The 20,694-nt window shown below is 39.3% G+C and overlaps 2 protein-coding genes and 1 long non-coding RNA gene across 5 annotated transcripts in view; 1 reads left to right on the forward strand and 2 right to left on the reverse strand.

The window, feature by feature from the left end:
* Positions 1-6,293, forward strand: part of LOC129777885 (tyrosine-protein phosphatase non-receptor type 14) — a 38,829-nt gene extending 32,536 nt beyond the window's left edge. For both annotated transcript variants that reach the window (XM_055784457.1, XM_055784458.1), the window contains exons 6-7: positions 5,256-5,419; positions 5,497-6,293. In XM_055784457.1, the coding sequence (XP_055640432.1) occupies positions 5,256-5,419; positions 5,497-5,625 (293 nt within the window). In that variant the 3' untranslated portion in view covers positions 5,626-6,293. The remainder of the gene's footprint in view (positions 1-5,255; positions 5,420-5,496) is intronic.
* Positions 6,294-6,414: 121 nt separating this feature from the next.
* Positions 6,415-6,934, reverse strand: LOC129777887 (uncharacterized). Its single transcript, XR_008743315.1, has 2 exons — positions 6,641-6,934; positions 6,415-6,583 (listed from the first exon to the last, which is right to left on the reverse strand). It is a non-coding gene; the product is annotated as an uncharacterized LOC129777887 (long non-coding RNA).
* A 6,985-nt stretch (positions 6,935-13,919) lies between these two features.
* LOC129779126 (ATP-dependent zinc metalloprotease YME1L) lies at positions 13,920-19,438 on the reverse strand. 2 transcript variants are annotated; one of them, XM_055786402.1, is made up of 8 exons: positions 19,219-19,438; positions 18,537-19,107; positions 18,162-18,480; positions 17,732-18,045; positions 15,165-15,555; positions 14,939-15,104; positions 14,691-14,874; positions 13,920-14,621 (listed from the first exon to the last, which is right to left on the reverse strand). In XM_055786402.1, the coding sequence occupies exons 1-8, from the start codon at positions 19,243-19,245 to the stop codon at positions 14,281-14,283; spliced, it is 2,313 nt and encodes a 770-aa protein (XP_055642377.1). In that variant the 5' UTR covers positions 19,246-19,438; the 3' UTR covers positions 13,920-14,280. The 2 variants fall into 2 exon arrangements, with proteins under 2 accessions (XP_055642377.1, XP_055642376.1); XM_055786401.1 differs by having other exon boundaries at positions 17,732-18,048.
* Positions 19,439-20,694: the final 1,256 nt, after the last annotated feature.

Consider the following 20,694-nt stretch of genomic DNA (forward strand, 5'->3'; position numbering starts at 1 on the left):
GGAAGTGAGTCCCATAGTCATTCTATAGGTCTTCCTGAATTATCAGTAAGGGATAAAGGGAGTACTGTTTAAAATCCGCACACACTCAAATTGCTCTAACTTTTGATCCGTTGTGTAAAATTAATTGAAATTTTGCATAGAAATAGTTGATGGTCATTATTTACACTTTGCGAGTCGATTTCATCAGGTTTTCAAAGTTTTCGAAACGACGAAAGAACAATGCGTGCGCGAAAAAGTTTTGCACCAGTAGAGGAAAAGGGGGGAATTTGGACCACCTAAGCAAATCGTCTAATATTTCCAAAACCAATACGATCTAAATAAAAAATGTTACATTGTATACTGAGCTACACTTGTTTTCTCTCAATAAATAATGTTTAATCATTATATAAAGCTTCAATCTACCAAATGTATCATAAAATAAAAGAGATGATTTTTGGACATTAAAATTTGATGCGGGGTGATTCGGACTAGAGATGGGCAAACCGTTCACGAACGGTACAAAAGAACTAGTTCGCCGAAAAGAGTGAACGAACGGTCGTTCTTTTTCAAAGAACGGTAGTTCTCCCCACGAACTGATTCCGAAAGAACGGTTTGCGAGTGAATGGTTTGCGCGTGAACGGTTTGCAAGTGAACGGTTTGCAAGTGAACCGTTTGCGAGTGAACTGTTTGAGAGAGAACTGATTGAGAGTGAACTGTTTGTGAACGAACTGTATGGGAAAGAACTGATTGAGAGTGAACTGTTTGTGAACGAACTGTTTGGGAACGATGTGTTTGCGGGCGAACTGTTTGCGAACGAACGAATGCAGCTGAACTGATTTGTGCTGAACGGAAGGGATAAATATAACGCTTGTAAGAAAAATAAAACGATATTGTCATTTATGAGCAAAATGCAAGTAACGCAGGTTTTATTTTGTTAATGTATACTCAATTTTGGGTTGAAAATTAAATTAGATTCTCGTAGTTTTAAAGGCAAAGCTATATATTTTCAATTTCATGTATTCTTTCAATTCCGCGTAATACTTCCTGATTATCAGAAAAAAATCTGGGGGAAGCTGGGGCGATTCATGAATTATGTAAACATAAAATCTCATAGTGAGAGTATGTTGAGAAGAAAATTTTTTCGTTGTTTTCAATCCATTGTTTGGCCTATTGCGTGTACGTGTTATCGTGATTGTTTGTATGATTGATTGTTAATGAAAATCGCTGATTTTTTTTCTCTGAAATACATATGGTCTAACATGGAACCTGTGTGTTGTCCAAACAGTAAATATGAAAATACAATTTTGTTCGCATTAAATTATTACATATACTTTTGTCGGTCGATAACAGTTTACATACAGTTTGCTACTTTTAAAGAAGAAGCACCTTATCTTTCCTCACTAAATTTCAAAATGTACACTATCCAATCCAACGATATCAATGAATAGCCAGCTAATATTCTATGTTGTTCTTAATACCGCCGAACGAAAGAGCGAAAGCACGGTTCAAAAGAACTGATTCATTTAGATGAACGGTTAGTGACTGAACCGTTCATCAAAGTGAACTGTTTTGCCCATCTCTAATTCGGACCGTCTGTGGGGTGATTTGGTCCAGTGTGTGTTTCATCGAAAAAACATACTTATGTTTATGTAAAGTATTTTGGGATAATGTTACAATCAGTAACAATGTTTTGGGATCGATACCAGGTGTCTTGGCCAGATTCCAGACCAGAAAAGTTGGATTGACACCATCTTGAATTCTGCATGAATCTTTTCACTGTTGGTTGAGCATTTTCAAACACTTTCGATGCTTGGTCAAAGAAAATCCCTTCTCGATGGCCTGCGTTGCTCTTTCAAGCTCCTTCTTCTTCCAACGTTGTTTGTCCATCCTCTTTTTGTAATTCAGCGGCATCTGGAATCAATTAGACCAAAGTCTCAAACCTGTAGGACCATACACCCCACAGAAACGTGTCCATGTCACCCCACACAACTCGCAAAAATTAAAATTCAATTAATTTCATTTATTGTTATCAAACTTACAGTTTCGCTACATCAAATTGTTCCTCTTCTGTAGGCGAACAGAACTTTACTGCACAATACACGAAAAGTTTGTTTAATTAACGGGAAAAACCTTAAAACCACTATCGGAAAACTCACATTTTTGACGATCAAAGTGCTTGCTGTGTTTATGCTACCGTTTCCCTCTACTTCTACTTGCGAAGTTTTACCAAAGTTTTTTTACTTTAGGTACATACGGTTCAACAATAGAAGGAAATGACATTATAAAAAATCCAAGTTGAGCCGTAATTTTTAAGATAAAGGGGTGGTCCAAATCACCCCATATGACCAAATAACCCCGTGTTACCCTACTTCGAGAATAAAGATCTGTCACATCGTGACACACAGTGTCTGGTATCATAAAACGGTTCGAAGAACGTCTGACTGATGATCAGAAGCGAAGATCCGGACAATAGCCGCCAGGTGAACAAGAACGATCTCAAACGCGTGGTTGTGGATGTCCACGATGAGGAGGGTGGGGGTACAGATAATGTCCACGTGAACACGTTAAACAGATTTTTATTCTAACATATTCAGATCTGTTCAAAAAAATTGAATCTTTTCTGCATATTCCGACCATTTTGGGTACTCCATATTTATCCATAAAATGGTTATGTCGAGTATTTTTCCATATCATCGAACTTCTTCATTGAAATATGTATTCTGCATGAAAGTCAAATAAACATTGAGCGACCAAGCTTCCATTGGTAGTGGAGGATCCTTGTTTTCAACTTCTAAGCTACTTCATATTTGAGCATAAACTGAACTCTGTGTTCTAAATCCAGGTCTACGTGAGGGTAAATTTGACATAGCGAACTGCTGATAGATTTGTATCTGTAGAGTATATGTGGGATGTCGATAAAATGATGAAATGACCGGAATATCATTAGGATTTTCCAAATAATTTGAGAAGAACTCAGCGAAACGAGTGCTATCCAAATTTTATAATACCAGCTCTGAAGGAAGCAGATTCAGTCCACCTTTTCTGATGGGTAGTACCCTCGTTCCCCAAATATTTCTGGATTTTTTATTTGATACAGCCACGTTAGGTATGCTCGGCACCGGAGATCAGTTTTTTAAGGATCACTTTATCCTACCGATCGAAAGATTGTATAAGCACATGTTATTACGACATTCTTTTTTTTTCAGAGGGGCTTTGAATCCGGGGTTAGATTACATATTTTGCACCACAGCTGAGAGGAAAACCCTATCAATGCACTTTATGGAATAAAACATTGAAAATATTGTTTTCTTTGTTCTAATGTTCGCTTCAATGTATGCACTAGTATCTTGCAGTCATAGTTATTGAAGAAGTATGCCTAAATCCATTGGTTGTTTCTTCATTTGAATGCTTTCGACACATATTCTTAAATATTACCTCGACCAGCTTCAAATAAAACAATATTCAATTGCACTAAACAATTGCAGAAGTCTTCAGAAAAACTATTTTCGATAGACACTTTTTCTCGGAGATTATCTGCAGGAGAATGATTTTATTGTCAAATTTCTTCAGATGTCATTTCATGCTTAATTGTAAACATATTTGCTTGATTGTGCAGTTTTACTGTCCTTTGAAGTCACCGAAGGAATGTTTCTAATTTCAGTTCTTATTTTTGCTTTGGAAACAATCTTCACGTTAAAACCATTAGAAAAGCAGATATGGTTTTTTTAGAAAAGCAGATATGGTTTTAAGATAAAAAAAACTAAATTTAGGTTTTTGTAATTTTAACCCACCATTTCATATAGTTAACAAAGCGTTTCCTGAAGCCTACGATTTCACACACACACATATATATATATATATATATATATATATATATATATATATATATATATATATATATATATATATATATATATATATATATATATATATATATATATATATATATATATATATATATATATATATATATATATATATATATATATATATATATATATATATAAGAAATACTACATGAATAGAGTTTGGAACGAACTGACACGCGATACAAATAACTTTCTCTGAAAATTCTTCAAACGATGACGGTGAAGATTATGTATTGCGCTGACAACAACAGTTAAGTTGAGATACTGTAGCTGGATAAAATACAGTTTAGAAGCTTTCGAACTTTTGCCTACTTCATTTTTTGAATATGTGATTTGCGGAGACGAAATAAATCTTTTTTTTATTTCTCTTCATTTGTTCACAAAAAAAGAACATGTTTATTTCTTGAATTGTTTTTTTTATCATTAAAAAAAACACCAAATGTAACATATTATTATTTTTTTTTATTATCTGCATTATAGTGACTATCAACTCATTTGGCTGGTTCGTCACTTTTACTTCCATTTTTTGGAAGAATGTCGGGAGTGAGAATTGAACTCGTGACCTTTAGCGTGAGAGGCTTGGATGTTACCACTACGCCAGATCGCCTCCAAATGTAACATAAGATTAATTTAAAATTGAATATAGGCACAATGTAATTATTTCCTTTTTTTGCAATTACAATATATGGAAGAATGTCCACGTGGACAACAGGGGAGGGGTATAGTCAATGTACACGCTTGTCCACGGAGGGGGAGGGGGAGTCTAAAAGCGTACTTTTTCTGTCCACGTGGTATGTGGACAGCCCCTAACGTGAACCGCTTCGGAATAGATAGATGAAAAACGAAATGAAGAGTGAGAAGTATAAGTCTGAGAGTTTGTTTATGTAGGACATTATGACAGTTGTCATTTCCAATAATGAAAACTTTGGCAAGGATCCCAGCAACTAATACGGATAATTTTTATTCCGATAAAGTACAATCAGGACAAATCAGAATCATTTCAGTAAAATCAGGCAAAATTGAATGTTGTCAGGATACCATGAAACGTAACATTGGAAACATTTAAAAACAAACTATTGTTAAAACATTCCAGTTCCAGCCACTAGTAGCCCTGCCGTAAAATGAAGAGTGGGTCCAGATATCAAATTACTCGAGCTTTACAAGATAAATGTCCAGTTTTTTTGCTGCAGCATTTTTTCAACATCAGAATGAATTATCTTATTCCCTCCTTGTGAATCAGATTATGTGAAAATATTTCATTTGGCTACACTCTTCATATCCAACTAGAGCTTCCAATGAATGTTCAATATTTCACCGTACACATATTTGAAACACACTTCACACAACAATGTGGTTCTATAACCTCATCGAAAAACTTACGCCATGATCACCGTTTCCTCGTTTCAGGATTCCTGGAGGAACTCAATTCTGTACGCTTGGCATCGGTAGCGGAAGTTCCGCCGTCCCACAACACCAACCCACCGGTTCTGATTCACTGCAATGAAGGAGGCGGCCGAACGGGAGTCACATTGATCGCTGATTTGCTCATGTACACACTGGACCACAACCAGGTAAGGTTTTTTTGAAGTTTAAATCCACTCATCCATTACTTTAATAACTATTCTCACAACTAATTTAAATGGAACAGGACCTGGACATACCGCGGTTAATCGGACAGATTCGTATGCAGCGTGATAATATTATTCCTTCCCTCGCGCAATATAGATTCATCCACACGTTGCTCATTCATTATTTGAAGCAGACGCGACTAATCTAGTAGCGGTACTCTACGGGTGCCCCACCAACGAATACAACCGCAAGTTAGGTTCGAGATGCTTTGTTCGTTTTTTTTTGTTTGTTTTATTTAATTTTTTTTTCTAATCCACCATTCTCTCGAGGAAGTAGGGAACAAAACAAAAGCGAAAACTACCGAAATTTATTTATTTTGATAAACCGTTGTATGTTAGCAACCTTAAAAGTATTGTTTTCGGTAGTATCACCCGAACGAGAATTGTAAAGTATTTTTATACCTTTTATATGAACGAACCAGTTTTTTTTTAGAAGATAGGTAGGGCGGAAATTGCACATAGTACAGAAAACAAAATATCGTGCCTTACGAAAGCGTAAACAAGAATGAACTGAAATCAAATTAACGTGATGCCAAACGCCACCAATGTTCGGTTGTTTGTATATAATTGTTTGAAACGAAGCCATTTTACGTAGCAATTTTCGATGATCCTAAATACTGCTGTTTTTTTAAACGAATGTTTACGATGAGATCGAGGGAGTGTTGAATTTTTGAACAAACAAGTATTTTATTGTATTTACTGCTGCGGCTATTTTAGAAGACGATATAGATTTGTTTAAAGAATCAGACGATGGCTCAATATATGCTAGCAACTTTGGGAAACTTTTAACGAGTGAAGCGAACGGATTATAGTCGAAGTCTGTGTATGGTATTCATTGTGTCCGAAACGTCCTTCATCTTGCGCAACCAAGTTACACCAACAAGACTCACCATATTTCTCGTTTTTCCCACCTTCTTTTAATGAACTCTGTTTACATCTCAATATGATAGTGAATTTATTCTATTTATCATAATGTTCTGAATACATTATACTTTTGCATGCTGTCCACGTTGAATATGGTAGGCCGAGGTAATAGTTGACAAATCTGCTGACTTCATCGTACGTATCAACAGAATTATTGGAATCTGAGCAATCCTCGGTGTATTTCTAATGAATAAAAAAAAATATAAAATATGAAGTTTTGGAAAACAAATTACTCTTCACCATGTGAATGTTCATGACTTTCCCCGGATTCATGTCCTCTTTGGGGACCCCGTCTTCTGCCTTCGCCACGCCCTACGTTTACTCTGCTGACTCTTCTTACTTCTGCTGAATCATCATGTTCGTCCGACGAGTCATCTTGACCTCTGTTCGCCGCGTTCGAGTCTTCATCAGAATCATCATCGGGACGTGGGAAAGTAAACGCGAAATTTATCAGACAAAATGCCAGGAATATTTTCAACAATGGTCTCATCTCGAAACGACAAGTTTTGTTAGATTTGGTTGACTCAATCGATGTCACTGGGTGACGATCATCAGAGCCATTTAGTTTTTATATCTTTTCCACTGAGGCTTCTACTTCCACAAAACTTTCCACACGTGCAATACACCAAACATCCAATATTTGTTGATTCCTTACCTATGCATAATAATTGAGCCACAAACTGTTCAAATAAGCGCTTGTTGGATGATGAATATTGCAATGCCGCAGCGATTGTGTTTGCAAGTATCATCATTATCATAGTTATTGAAAAATGTACAGTTCGGGTTAATGGACTTGATTTCGCCCCAAAACTCGTTGTTAGCACATAGAAAGTTGATCGCAATATTGTTGAATTTTCCTGACGGAAATCCACGTCGTGCTATGAACTGCCGAACAGCCATCTTGCGAAATTCTGTTGAAAACGAATACACGCGGATAACGCTGCCACACGTTTCACGTTTCTAGATTAAAATCGAATCGCCATTGACCCGGAGTAGTCCAGACCGGAAAAAATGCTCCCAACATCGCCCTTAGAATGGATACGTGGAACTGCTATGGCCAGTACTCATCACACAAAAAAAATCAAGTCCTCCAAACCAGCGGCTTTCTGGCTGAAAGTTGGTCCTCATTTCCACTGCGAGGCATAATCAGAAGTTTCTAAATCCGGAGGAACCCAACGGTATTCGATTGCTTTTGTCTTCTCCTGGACCCAATACGAAGTCATTTGTCCTCGAATCGGTTCAAATGAACCTCTCCGTAGTAGGCAAAGTGAGAGCAGAGTAGATGTTTTCAACTAACCGCGCTTTTAACATCGCAGCTTGGAGCTCTAGACGGGACACAGACAATAGTTTGGGTGGTCCTACCTTCGTAACAAACTATTCTCATTGTGCAAGCTTCGGTGATTCGAGCTTTAAATAGTCAATAACGACGCCGGCCACGTCCTTACAGTCACCAGGGGAAGGGAAGGAATGTTAGTATGATATTCACCGCCAGAAGGGTCGCTTCTATAGCGTGACACTCTAGCGATTATCATAGAAGGGATGGTTGTTAGTGGGGAGAGGTAATAATCAGGATTTACTGGGGTAAGTGATGTGAACTATCTGAACTATCGGACCACTCGACGAAACGAAATTTCGAAAAGCGCATGTTTCACAACATTCATCTATTATTCATCGCGCGTATTTTATCGAACTCCAATCGCACTTTTATCCACTTTCCAGAGCTGTTCGCAATCGAAAAACACTTCGCTCGGAAAGCACACGATTGTCGCTAAATATCACGACAATTTTCGACCACTTTAATACACATTTTCACCTGCAAAAACCGTCTGTATTCGGGAGCACTTCATGATGTGTGTTCTTCTCCGAACGTTCTTTCTTTTCTATCATGGAAGCGATGGAATTTACGATTCCGCAAACTAAAACCAATCCAAATAACAAAGCACTGGACTGATCATGAACAGATACCAATCGCAGCACATTCAGGAGCGGCGGCTGAACAGGAATGCGAAACTGAGCAGTTAGATTGGTTTCCTGGAATCCATAAATGAAAACCAACCCACCTTTGGGGCCAGGTCAACGCTCTAAATGGGAAGAGAAGATTCTACAATCCCATTCTGCAAATGGACAGCATTCCACTCAACGATCCGACTAATGACTGTGTCATATTTACCCGAAACCCACTCACCCGAAAGACATTCACCCGAATTCCACTCACTCGAATGTAACAAAGACCCGAATGCGACAGCTACCCAAATGGAACATCTACCCGAATTGACACTCACCCGAATGCGACAATTACCAGAATGTAACATCTACCCGAATGCGTGACTTACCCGAAAAAAGGATATAGTCGAATAATACGCAAATTTTATTATTAGGAAGTATCCGTATATTTAATTCTGATTTCTGAAGAGTGATCATATTTGTCTTATACGTTCATTTCCATCCAAACAGTTCGTATTTTTCGTGGGTAGTGCAATTTGAAAAATAGCGGCGTTGGAAAAAATCCTTTTCAAAAAAATAATGAGTAAGAGAATGCATTTTTTATAACGTTTTATGAAATTTATCTATTCATATTGCTGACGCAGCACGTTCACTTAAAAGAAAACTGGCAATATTGGTACATACGTATTACGGCACTGAAGTGCGATTTTTAATGTGAATTTATTTTTTCGTAATAAAATTTATTCTGAGATCACTGTAATGGGGACGCAGTACCCATCTAACGAGGATGAGGAACCGAGGCGGCCTCAAGCAATCTGAGTTGGCCGCCGACCGTAAGGTACCAGGTAATCGTATGCCGTCCTAACAAACCTAACTAAAGGATCGTCTCCTATGTTTCAAACAAACCGGGCAATCGGTGGAACACAGGTTTGCTTGCGAGAGGCCGCCGCTTCCGACGGTGGGTCGGTATGTTAATCTTTTCACTGCGGCCCAGTCTCGGAGAAATCCATTAGCAGGTACGGCGCGTTATCTGCATGTCGATCGTTGTGTTGCGCCAGACAAGTGACTAGTAAGTAAAGTAGTACCCGGAGTTTCGATACCATTCATAGGATGGGGGCAAAATAATAATTGCAAATAAAATAAAAATATTCATTTATTTTTTTATTTTAACACGTTAAGCCGATTTTTTCTTGCTCCGTTTTCAATTCAGCGCGCATCAAGAGCGTTTGCACAATATCAGCGTGGAGGCGATCTGGCGTAGTGGTAACATCCATACCTCTCACGCAGAGATCATGAGTTCAATTCTCACTCCCGACATTCTTCCAAAAATGGAAGTAAAAGTGACGAACCAGCCGAAATGTGTTAAAAGTCACTATAATAAAGAAAAAAAAAACAATATCAGTGTCGGTCCCAGTTCACAAATATACTTATTTGATTAATAGAAAATAGTCAGCAATACAACTAGAAAGCAGTCAAATTTTGTAAAACATCCGAAAACAAAACCATATATGTTTTTATTTTATTATTTTATAACTGTCAATCCCAGTCAGTCAGCACTTTCCTACCAAAAAGCTCAATGTCGCAATGACGCTGGGCTCAACGTGTTAAATAGATTTTTAAGCATAGCATTGAACTCAACTTAGGGATTTTGTCAATTATATCAATTTAAGAAACAATATAGAAATTACTTTCTGTATGATATATCCTAAAACATGGGTCAATGCATAAACCCATATCACATTCTTTGCAATATCTACTTTCGCGACGAATGTTATGTTTTCTACATACTGTTGTGAAGAAGTCAAAGACCGGCGAGAGCGTATATACACGCCTTTCGTAGTGAAAAGATTAAAATTACCTGCTTAATTTTAGAAGTATTCCATAACCCATGCTCATTTTTGAATGATCTTAGGGCCTTAAAGATCAATACTGAAAGGAAAAAAGACGGCATGTCAATTGTGTCTACCTAATTTTTAAAAATGACACCGCGAAGTCTTCAAAATCATTTTCAAATTTCCTCATTAAAATTTTTCATTTCACTTCGTATTTTTGTTACTTTTTCAAGTTGCTTTGATTTAATCGTATTTATCAACAAGAGATTCGACGAAACTCATAATCTGATTTGTTGGAATCTTTCCGTCTCATTCGGGTAAACATTCCATTCGGGTAAATGTCGCATTCGGGAATTTGTTACATTCGGGTATTTTTTGCACTCTGGTATTTGAATTTTTTAAAATTTTTCATTTCACTTCGTATTTTTGTTACTTTTTCAAGTTGCTTTGATTTAATCGTATTTATCAACAAGAGATTCGACGAAACTCATAATCTGATTTGTTGGAATCTTTCCGTCTCATTCGGGTAAACATTCCATTCGGGTATATGTTGCATTCGGGTAAGTGTGTTTCGGGTAAACGTGTTCCGGGTGAATGGGACACAACCCCGACAGATACAGCAAACTCACTCAGGGAATATTTTGCGGAATTGTCCTCAATCACTGGATATGACTCCGAATTCATTCAGCGGAGGTTGCTATCCCTGCTAGGGCAAACCACTCTCCTCAAAATCTTCAACGATCAAAGTACGAGTACACTGACGGGTGCAAAAAAATCCATCCTCATTTAAAATCAAAGTGTTCCAATATTAAAAGTTTCTTCAAACTTTTCGTGTTTGAACCTCATTTTTAGTCTATTATTGCGTTATCCGCGATTTTCGTTATTTGCGGTGAGCTAACCAGACTATTCCGTGGATATTCGGGGTTCTACTGTAATTTGTTTTGGAATAATTGGATGCTAAACTGAAGTGTCGTTACCAGAATTCAATACTGTACATTGTATCGTGGAATTGGATGAACAGAAGGTTTCCACTAAACGTTTTGTATGTTTTGCATTGAGTGCGACAACAGGTATGAAATATAATTTGAGGAATTTATTTTTCTGTAATTTAACCAATGTTTTTGTTATGCGAAAATAACGTAAATTTCAATAACAAATTAATTAAATCAATTATTTACACATTGCTGTTTTTTAACCGAGCTAAAGCAATTTTAGTACATTTGGTATCCAATTTTTTTCTATTACTGATAGGACCAGTAATCCCCTAGGGCAGTAGTACTCAACCTTTTCTTCATAGGAGCCACAAACACACGTTAATCATGGTGACGAGGGCCGCAATTTTTTTTTAAATATAAAAGAGGGTAGTGTCCAAGACATGACGGCATTATTAACGTAGAGCTATGAAATCATTGTCACGAGAACAATCATTATGCTTTCACTGAGTGAGGGTCGCAAACGCTTCGCGAAGCAATGAAACGTCAATTTAAACAGTTAGTACTACTCTCATACTCTCAGTATAACCATGTTGCTGTTGATTGCTCGCTGCGTAGAGTGACATTGAAACACTGTACTTTGAATTGAATACCAAAGTAGTTTCTTAACTCAACGCTCCAAGGAACACGCAGAACAGTAACAGGAAATCCGAACCGAATCGGTTGTGTTGTGGGGGTAGTGGCGACAGGAAACGCTGCGGTATAAATTTTCACATTCTGTTTTCCATCGATGAAAACAGCTCTCAGCACTGAAAAATCCGGCTAGAAATGCGCTGCAATTTGAAATTACTTGAATTTTGAAAAAATTGAAATTACTTAAATTTAATTGTCGATCGGATAAAAATCACCAATGGGTCACTCACGATTTATCAGTAATCCAGGCAGTGGAAACGAGGCTTTCCGCTTGGCCTTCTACAAAGACGGCTGTTTAGCTCAGTTTTCCAAATTGGTCTTTTTCAAGGATCGAGGCGAATGAACTGAGAAATTTTGAAACATCATGATCATCATTACCAGCTCAATAAAATATATATTTTGGATAAAAAAAAATCATTACCAATAAATCCGAACATATTCCTAGATTCACACAAGCACTCGTTACTTGGGATTACTGGTTTAGAATATATCGAAATTTGAAAATTAATAATTCTTTAGCCGAAAGATTTGGTGGCCGATGACAAGCATCAACTGCTGGCCAATCATGACTGAGATGGCATTCCAAACAAACTATTGAAATCCCAAATGGATACCTATATTTACAGATTTTTGGGATTTCAATAGTGTGCTTTGTTGTAACAAATTTTTGGGTCAATAAGTAACAAACATCACTCATCACTCGTGCCGTGATCCTGATCTTCTGCTTCATCTATACCTGTTCCTCAGAAACACCGATATTAACGTTTAATTATGTTTCCTTCGTTGTGTCCCTGTTTCATATCCCTCCTATCCGGTCTATTAACTTTTACTTAGTCGCGGCAATACATACACACACTCTTTACAAATACACGGGTCGAATGCAGTCTACTGATCATTCAACAAGAGCCAATGGTTGTACCGCTCATGACAACTCTACACGAGCTGATGATTGCGCCGGCTAGTGACCATTCTATCCTGGATTCCTCGAGTCGAGAAGACGCACCACACTAGATATGGGGTACATACCTGGGAGGCGTTGCTGATTAATGGTCAGCTGTCAGGAAGTATCCGTGTCGGGCACACGTACAGAGCATTGGAGACTGCAACATCGCAATTATGAGAACGCTTCTAACACTAACCTCGAGCCAACCGCGAGTAATTGGTTACATATTACTAACATAGTTGTAAGGCAAACATTGTCGAAATATTGAAATCCCGGCCCCGTCAGGCTAACGCCATATGAGCCTCAATAAAAATATATATTTTGGATGAAGAAAACACTCATCACTCATTTTTATCGGGTCGCTAGCCACAAATGCCTGCCACATGGCGCCCATTTCTTTCATCTCCCTCCCTCACCCCTCGCCCGAAAATCAATAATTTTGCGAAACAGTGTGGAGAAAATGATCGTTTTCACATACTTCCCATCAAGTAATATCAATCAAACTCTAATCAATTACTCACAAGATATTAAATTTTCATCTGCTGTCGCACTGTATAGTGAAAAACGTCGGAAAACTCAAGCTAGTACTCTGAAAGTTAAATTTCCATTTTTCAATTTTCCGCAATGATTTTGTTTGCATACTGTGCAGAAGAACTTGTTAATATCAAAGGAGCCCCAATTCGCATGTGTTATAAATTTGCTCATGTTAAGATCGCGTATAATCACAATTTTACTTCATATGCAAATGCATCTTCTATATATATTTATATTTGCAATTGCTCATCGGAACATATCGATCATACATTTTACTTTATTATTGAATAATTGATTTTTTTCAAATGTATTCAAAGTGTCGTGGAAATGAAGCGCCACACAGTCTGATAAGTGGATTGATCCATTTACGTGTGCTTTGCTCTTCTCTCACAAACACTATTACCCAATTTTTACACGTGGTTTTACCTACACTACTACAATGGCTTCCTTCTACCTTCCCCTTAAATTGCAAATTTCTCTATCCACATCGTCCGTAGAATGAACGCTGCATTTTCATTTCTAGCAAGCGATTCACGCGCACCAGATTCGCAGTTGTATATAAATAATGTGTAACACATAAGAATGAGTAATACATAATCTATCTGGAGGAAGGAATTCCATGTTAAAGACAACATAATAACTCAGGAAATAACAATTTGCATTTATTGTTTTATTTTTTGGAATAATTTTCTCACACACATCAGCTTTCACTGTCCTGAATTCTACATACCAAATGAGTCCAAATCAACTTTATTTTTCATTTCATTTGTTAATGCGAGATAACTTCGAAAGACGGCTGGTATGCACTCCTTTGTTTCCAACAATATAATATAATTATTCGTATATTTAAAGAGCAGGAAGCGGTGATTGAATATATTTTCCTCATACACTTCTAATTTTTACTTGTATTATATGGGATTTAGCCAGCAGAGTACAGAATTAAGTGTTTCCTTTGTTACTTTCACGCTAAGGAGTAACCTCACCCTCACTTCTACCCCCCACTCAACCTGTTCGGTGTTCTTCGGCCGGAAGCTTTTCACCGCCCAGGATCGCTTTGATATCCTCCGCATCGAGCGTTTCATACTTAAGGAGCGCTTCCGCGAGGGCTTTGTGTTCCTTGGCATGCTGCTTCAGGATCGTCTTGGCTCGCTCGTAGCTATCGCTGAGGATTTTCTTGATCTCACCGTCCACATTCTCCACCGTAGTGGATGCAAGAAGCTCCGAAGGAGCCCCGAAACCTTTGGCCGTTTCGATCGTACGCAAGCCAACCTTCTCGGACATACCCCAATCGCGAACCATGTGCGATGCAATCGAGGTTGCCTGCTTCAGATCACTGCTGGCTCCTGTGAAGGGAGGGAAATAGTAGAATTTTTGAATTTGCTTCAACAATTGAATCGAGTTTTCAATCGAACCAGAGGTGATTTTATCCGCTCCGAAGATAAGTTCTTCTGCCGCTCGTCCGCCCATCATGGTGTCCATCATGGCGAGCAACTGCTGCTTGGTGACATGATAGCGTTCCTTCTCTGGGATGTAGGCGGTATGACCCAGCGATGGTCCGCGTGGCATGATTGTCACTTTATGCAGTGGATGCGATTCCTGCGGATGAATGGAATTAATTTATAGATTAGATAGAGTTGATCTATTTTTCATTTCGAGTTACCTTGGTGTAATAGGCCACAATCGCATGTCCGCCCTCGTGATATGCGGTAATTTTATTTGCATCCTCGTCCGGCAAACGAGACTTCCGTTCGGGACCCATCAAAACTTTATCTCTGGCATTCTCCAAATGCTTCATCGTAACCACTTCTGCTCCATCAATAGCGGCCCTAAAAATGAATGGTTAAGCTGGTATCAGCTCCATTGCACGACAAATGCGATTTGTCTACCTCAAAGCAGCCTGGTTAACCATATTCTCGATATCAGCACCGGTGAATCCGGTTGTGCCCCTCGCCAGCTGATCGGTGTTGATTTCCTTGCTCAAAATTTTACTCAGATAGTAGGTGAGAATCTCTTTTCGACCTGTGAAATCTGGCGTCGGAACTACCACTTCAACATCGAAACGACCCGGTCTCAGTAGAGCTTGGTCCAAATCGTCCCGACGATTTGTCGCCCCTAGCACAATTACGCCTTCGTTCTGCTGGAAGCCATCCATTTCCGAGAGCAACTGATTGATGGTTTGATTGGCATAGGGATGAAGCACGGAGTTGGTACGCTTCGCACCGACTGAGTCAATTTCGTCGATAAAAATCACACATGGAGCACGTTCCTTGGCAGCCTCTGTTAAACAATGTTTCATAATTAGTTTTTTGCATCTATTCCATAAGGCGTCGTGCACAAATTACGTAACGCGAGAAGGGGGGAAGGGGATCGAGGTTGCGTTACTTAATGTGACAAAGGGGGGAGTGGGTAGCCGAAATCGTTACGTAACAAAATTCCATTTTATTCATAAATAAATCAACGCCCCCCTTTTAACTTAAGCAGCTAGCTTCGATTCTGGGACTGAAATAGGTGTGTTTCCTAAGCCAAGATGATAAAGCACGTGTTGTAATGGGCTTATCAGCAGCCAGACAGTTTCGTGAAATTAAAGCATCAAGCGGCAAACGGAAGGATAGAGCCAACACGTATGTATGAACGAATGGTGCCAAATCAGGAAACAGGGCACAGTGGGGTTTTCCAAAAAAGAAAAGGCCACAAAGCCAAGAGTTATGTTTAGTTTTCCAAACTGGCTTTTTTAAAGGCTGAAGGCAATTTGGTTCGGTGGAGGCACCGCGTCGATTTTCAAGTCGTCTAGTGAAGAGTGCTTCTGTATTTTCACCACATCTGTTTTTCTGCATCTTTACTGGAATGTAAGTATAAAGTTTTGAAAACGAGAGCGTTACGTTTGGGGTGCAAAGATTGGAGCATGATTACCTCTTTGTCGGTTGAACGAAGTGAAATGATGTTTACTTATTGACCCAAAAACTTTTTTTCCATGCCTCACAAACTGCTCTGAAAGCAAGCTGTTCAATTCCCAAAATTTCTATAAATATTGGTGGAATTACAAAAAGCTAAAAATATGCTTGAAAGCCAAATCGAAATAAAGATTGGTCAGTGGTTTATTCGAGTCGTCGGAAGGCCGTGAAAGCACTATAAATATTATGCTAGCTCTGGTCAAACTTAGTTTCTATTATGCTTCCGTGTGAACGGCCGAACAAAAATGTCGCCTCTGAATGCATCCTCAGAATATGCGCGAAGTACGCATAATGCAGGGGCAGAAATGAAGCAGAAGAGAAATATAAAATAGGGCGTACCGCGTTTTCATACCGCATACAGATTGGTTGTGTGTGATGGAATCGCCCGTACGAATTGTTGATTTTATGCGTTATCAAATAGATAACGGCGGTGGAGGAACAAATATGTAATCGCCTCAGGTCGCATTGTGGCTAAAACGAGAAGAATATTCGCGATGAATACTGAGTGTGCTACGTGCATTGGCAATGAAGACACAAATCACGTGTAGGCATTGTTCTCGCGAGAACAAGAATGATTCATGAAACACCCATCTTCAACTGCTTCTAAAAAATACCACGCAAATCCATCGGTCCTTTTCGGGGCAACCAAAACTTTCCACTAAAGGGTGGTTTTGAAAAAAATATCCATTCTATAATAATATACGAAGTAATCAAAAGTGAAATGATTTTTATATTTTTTGCTGGATAATCTGAATAATAGAGATTTTCTCGGGCTCTCAGACATTTTCAGTTAATTCGCTTCTAGCATTAAAGGCCAATTTGGAAAACTAAATAAAAAACAGGGCCTTGAGAATAGCCATTTGGGAAGCCACTTTGCCACCTGATCCCTAGCAAGATGACTGACAAACCGTGGATGAGATATTGGTGACTTTTTCCGTTCGATCAATTAATTTTCATGAATTCAAGCTTTGTTTCGATGAAGGTATTTACCAGTGGTGAGAGCTGCGTTCTTCGGTGGAAAGCTGAATGTGAAAATTTGTTCTACACCGGTTGTTGTCGACGCTGCCACGCCACTAAATGTGACTCAAACGTGTTCGTGGCCCCTCTGAATATAAGGTTGAGTCCCGCTGCACTAAGCTAAATGCCAGATGACTCCCACCCCAACAGATGTGAGCATTAATTTTTTGCCTGTTAGAAATTCTATGAACTTGTCGAAAGTTCTTTCGAAGTCGCCACTTACATATAAGGAACTTCTGTATGAACATTTGATTCCGATCTGGGTAGATGTCTGTTTTTTTACATTGACATTTTCATTGTTAAAAAAGCAAGTGTTATGAAAACTTTCCAAACGACTTTAACTTTGTGTACATATTATGTAAGCGTAACATAAGAGGGATGGGTTTGTTTTGCGTTACGTTTTGTTACTCAGAGGGGAGGGGGTCCAAAAACCGCATTTCAGCGCAAGTAATTTGTGTACCCACCTAAACATTATTCGAACTTACTGAACAAATCCCTGACACGGCGTGCGCCCTGGCCTACGAGCACTTCGTCGAATTCCGGCCCGGCAGCATGGAAAAATGGAACACCTGCCTCCCCAGCCACGGCGCGTGCAAGCAGTGTCTTACCGGTACCGGGTGGACCCACCAGAAGAACCCCCTTCGGTAGTTTGCCTCCCAAGTTGCTGAATTTATCCGGATTCTTCAGAAACTCGACCACTTCCTTCAGCTCCTGTTTAGCTTCGTCGCATCCCTTAACGTCCTCGAAAGTCACCGAAATATCCTCCGGGTCTACCTCCACCTGGTTGCCAATTTGTATTCTACTGAAAGGATTAAACCATGTTTTGCATCAAGATACATAAAAGCATTGTCAGTATAAAAGCCGAACAAAATGAAGAAAAAAAATCTTAAACACAAATTCGCTTTAATGGCAGACCTGAAAACGGACCCATTCGTCGATACAAACAGGCTTATGAAGATCCCGATGAACACGACAATAATCAGCAGCTGCTGGAGAACCTTGAGGTAACGCATTGCCTTCCCCGAACGGTTGGCATGCTCGGGGTGCGAAGCGGTCAGATATCCTTCGGCGAAAGCAATCTTCAAGCGTTGCCTGTGCTCTTCCGTCAGCGACGGATCATTTACATCAGTCAACAACTTGTTGAACGGTTCACTGTACTGTTGGGCCGTAATTGTTTGCGTGTTGAACGGAACCGGTTCATACTTGTGGGAGATTTGCGGCGCGGTCGGAGCAGCTGCAAACACAAATCAAGATACAATGAATCGTAACAATAATCGAAGCTTCCTTTACCTAGCGTATCTTTAACCCGACTGAACAAGCCCGGATTTCTTTTCATCTCAGCGCTAATGGAACGGACGGTTTTGAACCCCCGCTGCTGGACATAGGCCACACTGCAGTGTTGCGCGAGCAAATTTTGCACGATCTTCTGCACGGCTTGTCCATTGAAGAAAATCGTCTCTTGTGGCTCTCCTTTCGATTTGCCCTTACGTGGTTTAGGCGTTAGACTTATACTCCACGGAACGTTTTCGTGGCCACTTGTGACCACCTGAATGTTGCTGAAGTGTTTCAACAAGTTACGCTCGATCCGGCGAGGCAGTTTCAGCTCAAACAGCTCTGCTGCGTTACTTTTTGCGGCAATAGGGGCGTCGGACAGCGCTGACGAATGTTCGACCGATTGCCGGAAACTGTCGGTGTAAAACTGGACCAGTGACCGCTTGAGACGGGGTACAAAATCTTGCTGAGCCAAAAAGGAAGCTTCTTTGCCTTGCTGTGCATTCGGTATTTGATGGTGCTTGCTCTGCTTCTTGAATGCAATATTACTATGTCGCGGTGTTATTTGTGAAAGGTGAAAAAGCAATTGCTGAAAAAACAAAAACAAGTACGCTGTAACATATTTGCACTGCACTCTGTCCTTCTGATGTCAGTTTGTGAAATCGTACAACACACCGAACTGCCATTTCATTCAACTTACGTGCTGATGAGAATTCACTGTGAACATTTTTCCAGCGGATTTTATACAAGATACAATTAGGGATCCTTCCGGGTGCTATATGAGGAATAATTCACTGCAAAAATTACAAAATTGGCCTATTCCACTGCTCTTTTTAGCTTCGTGCACGAATATTGGGATGACTTTACCCTCTTCTTTATTTTTTTTTTTGTCATTCACTCGTCGTCGTACGCAAGGCGCCTAGAAGTATATACTAAGGTGGGCCAACTTGCTAAAACCACTCTTCAGCCATCTTGGAAGTCTACTGTGTTTTGTTTGTAAACAAAACACAATACGCTATTGCCGAAGCTCGCTGGTGATCAGTCTGTCTCTTTCACGCTACAAGGAAATAATTCCCCTTCTACTTTCTTCCGTGCTGTTTTCATATACCGCTCCCCTAACCCACTTAGTGACGAAACGGCCTCACCTAGTACCATAGACCCGTCTTGGTCGTACGCTCTGTTGTATAATTTTGACATTACATTTTCGTGTGACTTTATTAGGGTCAGGGATGCCAGATGCGAGATAAGTCAGAATTCAATGGATTCCATGGATTCATACCAGGGTGGAATAGTAGGCGAAATATATTTGGATTTATGAACAAAATGCGACGCAAATATTGGCATTTTATATAAAATATAACGGGTGTTCAATAAAAAATTCTTTAGTGATATAGTAAAAAAAATGTTTTTCAAGCAATTCAGTATTTTTTTTAATTAAAAACAGGAAGTGGGTTATATCTATGGTATAACCGCAAGGGTGACGTAGGACTATCGTTGATTTAGAGATCATTTGTTTGAGGTTGAATCTAAATCCATCCTGAATGAATGAATAAATAAATATTTGGGTGACTTAAAAAACGAGAGTGTTACGTTGGAGACTCAAGGTTTTATGCATCCAATATTGGATACAAAAAACCTTGTTCTGAAGAATAATCTTCAGAAGCTTTCCTGCTAACTGCACTTGATTGACAAATCACAAAACCAAATGTATGTGGTCGCAGTATTATATGGATAGAAAACATTAAAAAAAACTCGCTTGAATGTAATTTTCAATTCCAAGGGGAACTGACAGATTATTTTTCAGCAACGATCATTTCTTTCCAGGTTTCCTCTCGATAACCAGCAAATGAAAAGAGTTGCGCGCGTGTATGTGTGTGGGTGTGGCGGCTGCTTCTATGTCTTCCCGAGGAACCGTATTTCGATGCTGATACTCTCTTGGTCACGAGAGTATCAGCATCGGCTTTTCTGCGCTCTCTCACAGTTAAAACAAACTGATTGCATTTCAGGTCAGGTCAGGCCAGGTAATGAATCCCTCGATCCCTCGCCGTTCAGCTCGTTCAGTAACGATGTTGAATATCATTTCAGTATGCTTTTCGTGCGTGATTGAATCGAGAGAAGGTGTGGTTTACGATGGCAATTTGGAAGGCAAACTAGAGGAGAATGAACTCTCTGAGTA

Source organism: Toxorhynchites rutilus, chromosome 3, assembly GCF_029784135.1.
Source record: "Toxorhynchites rutilus septentrionalis strain SRP chromosome 3, ASM2978413v1, whole genome shotgun sequence".
Lineage (NCBI taxonomy): Eukaryota > Metazoa > Arthropoda > Insecta > Diptera > Culicidae > Toxorhynchites > Toxorhynchites rutilus.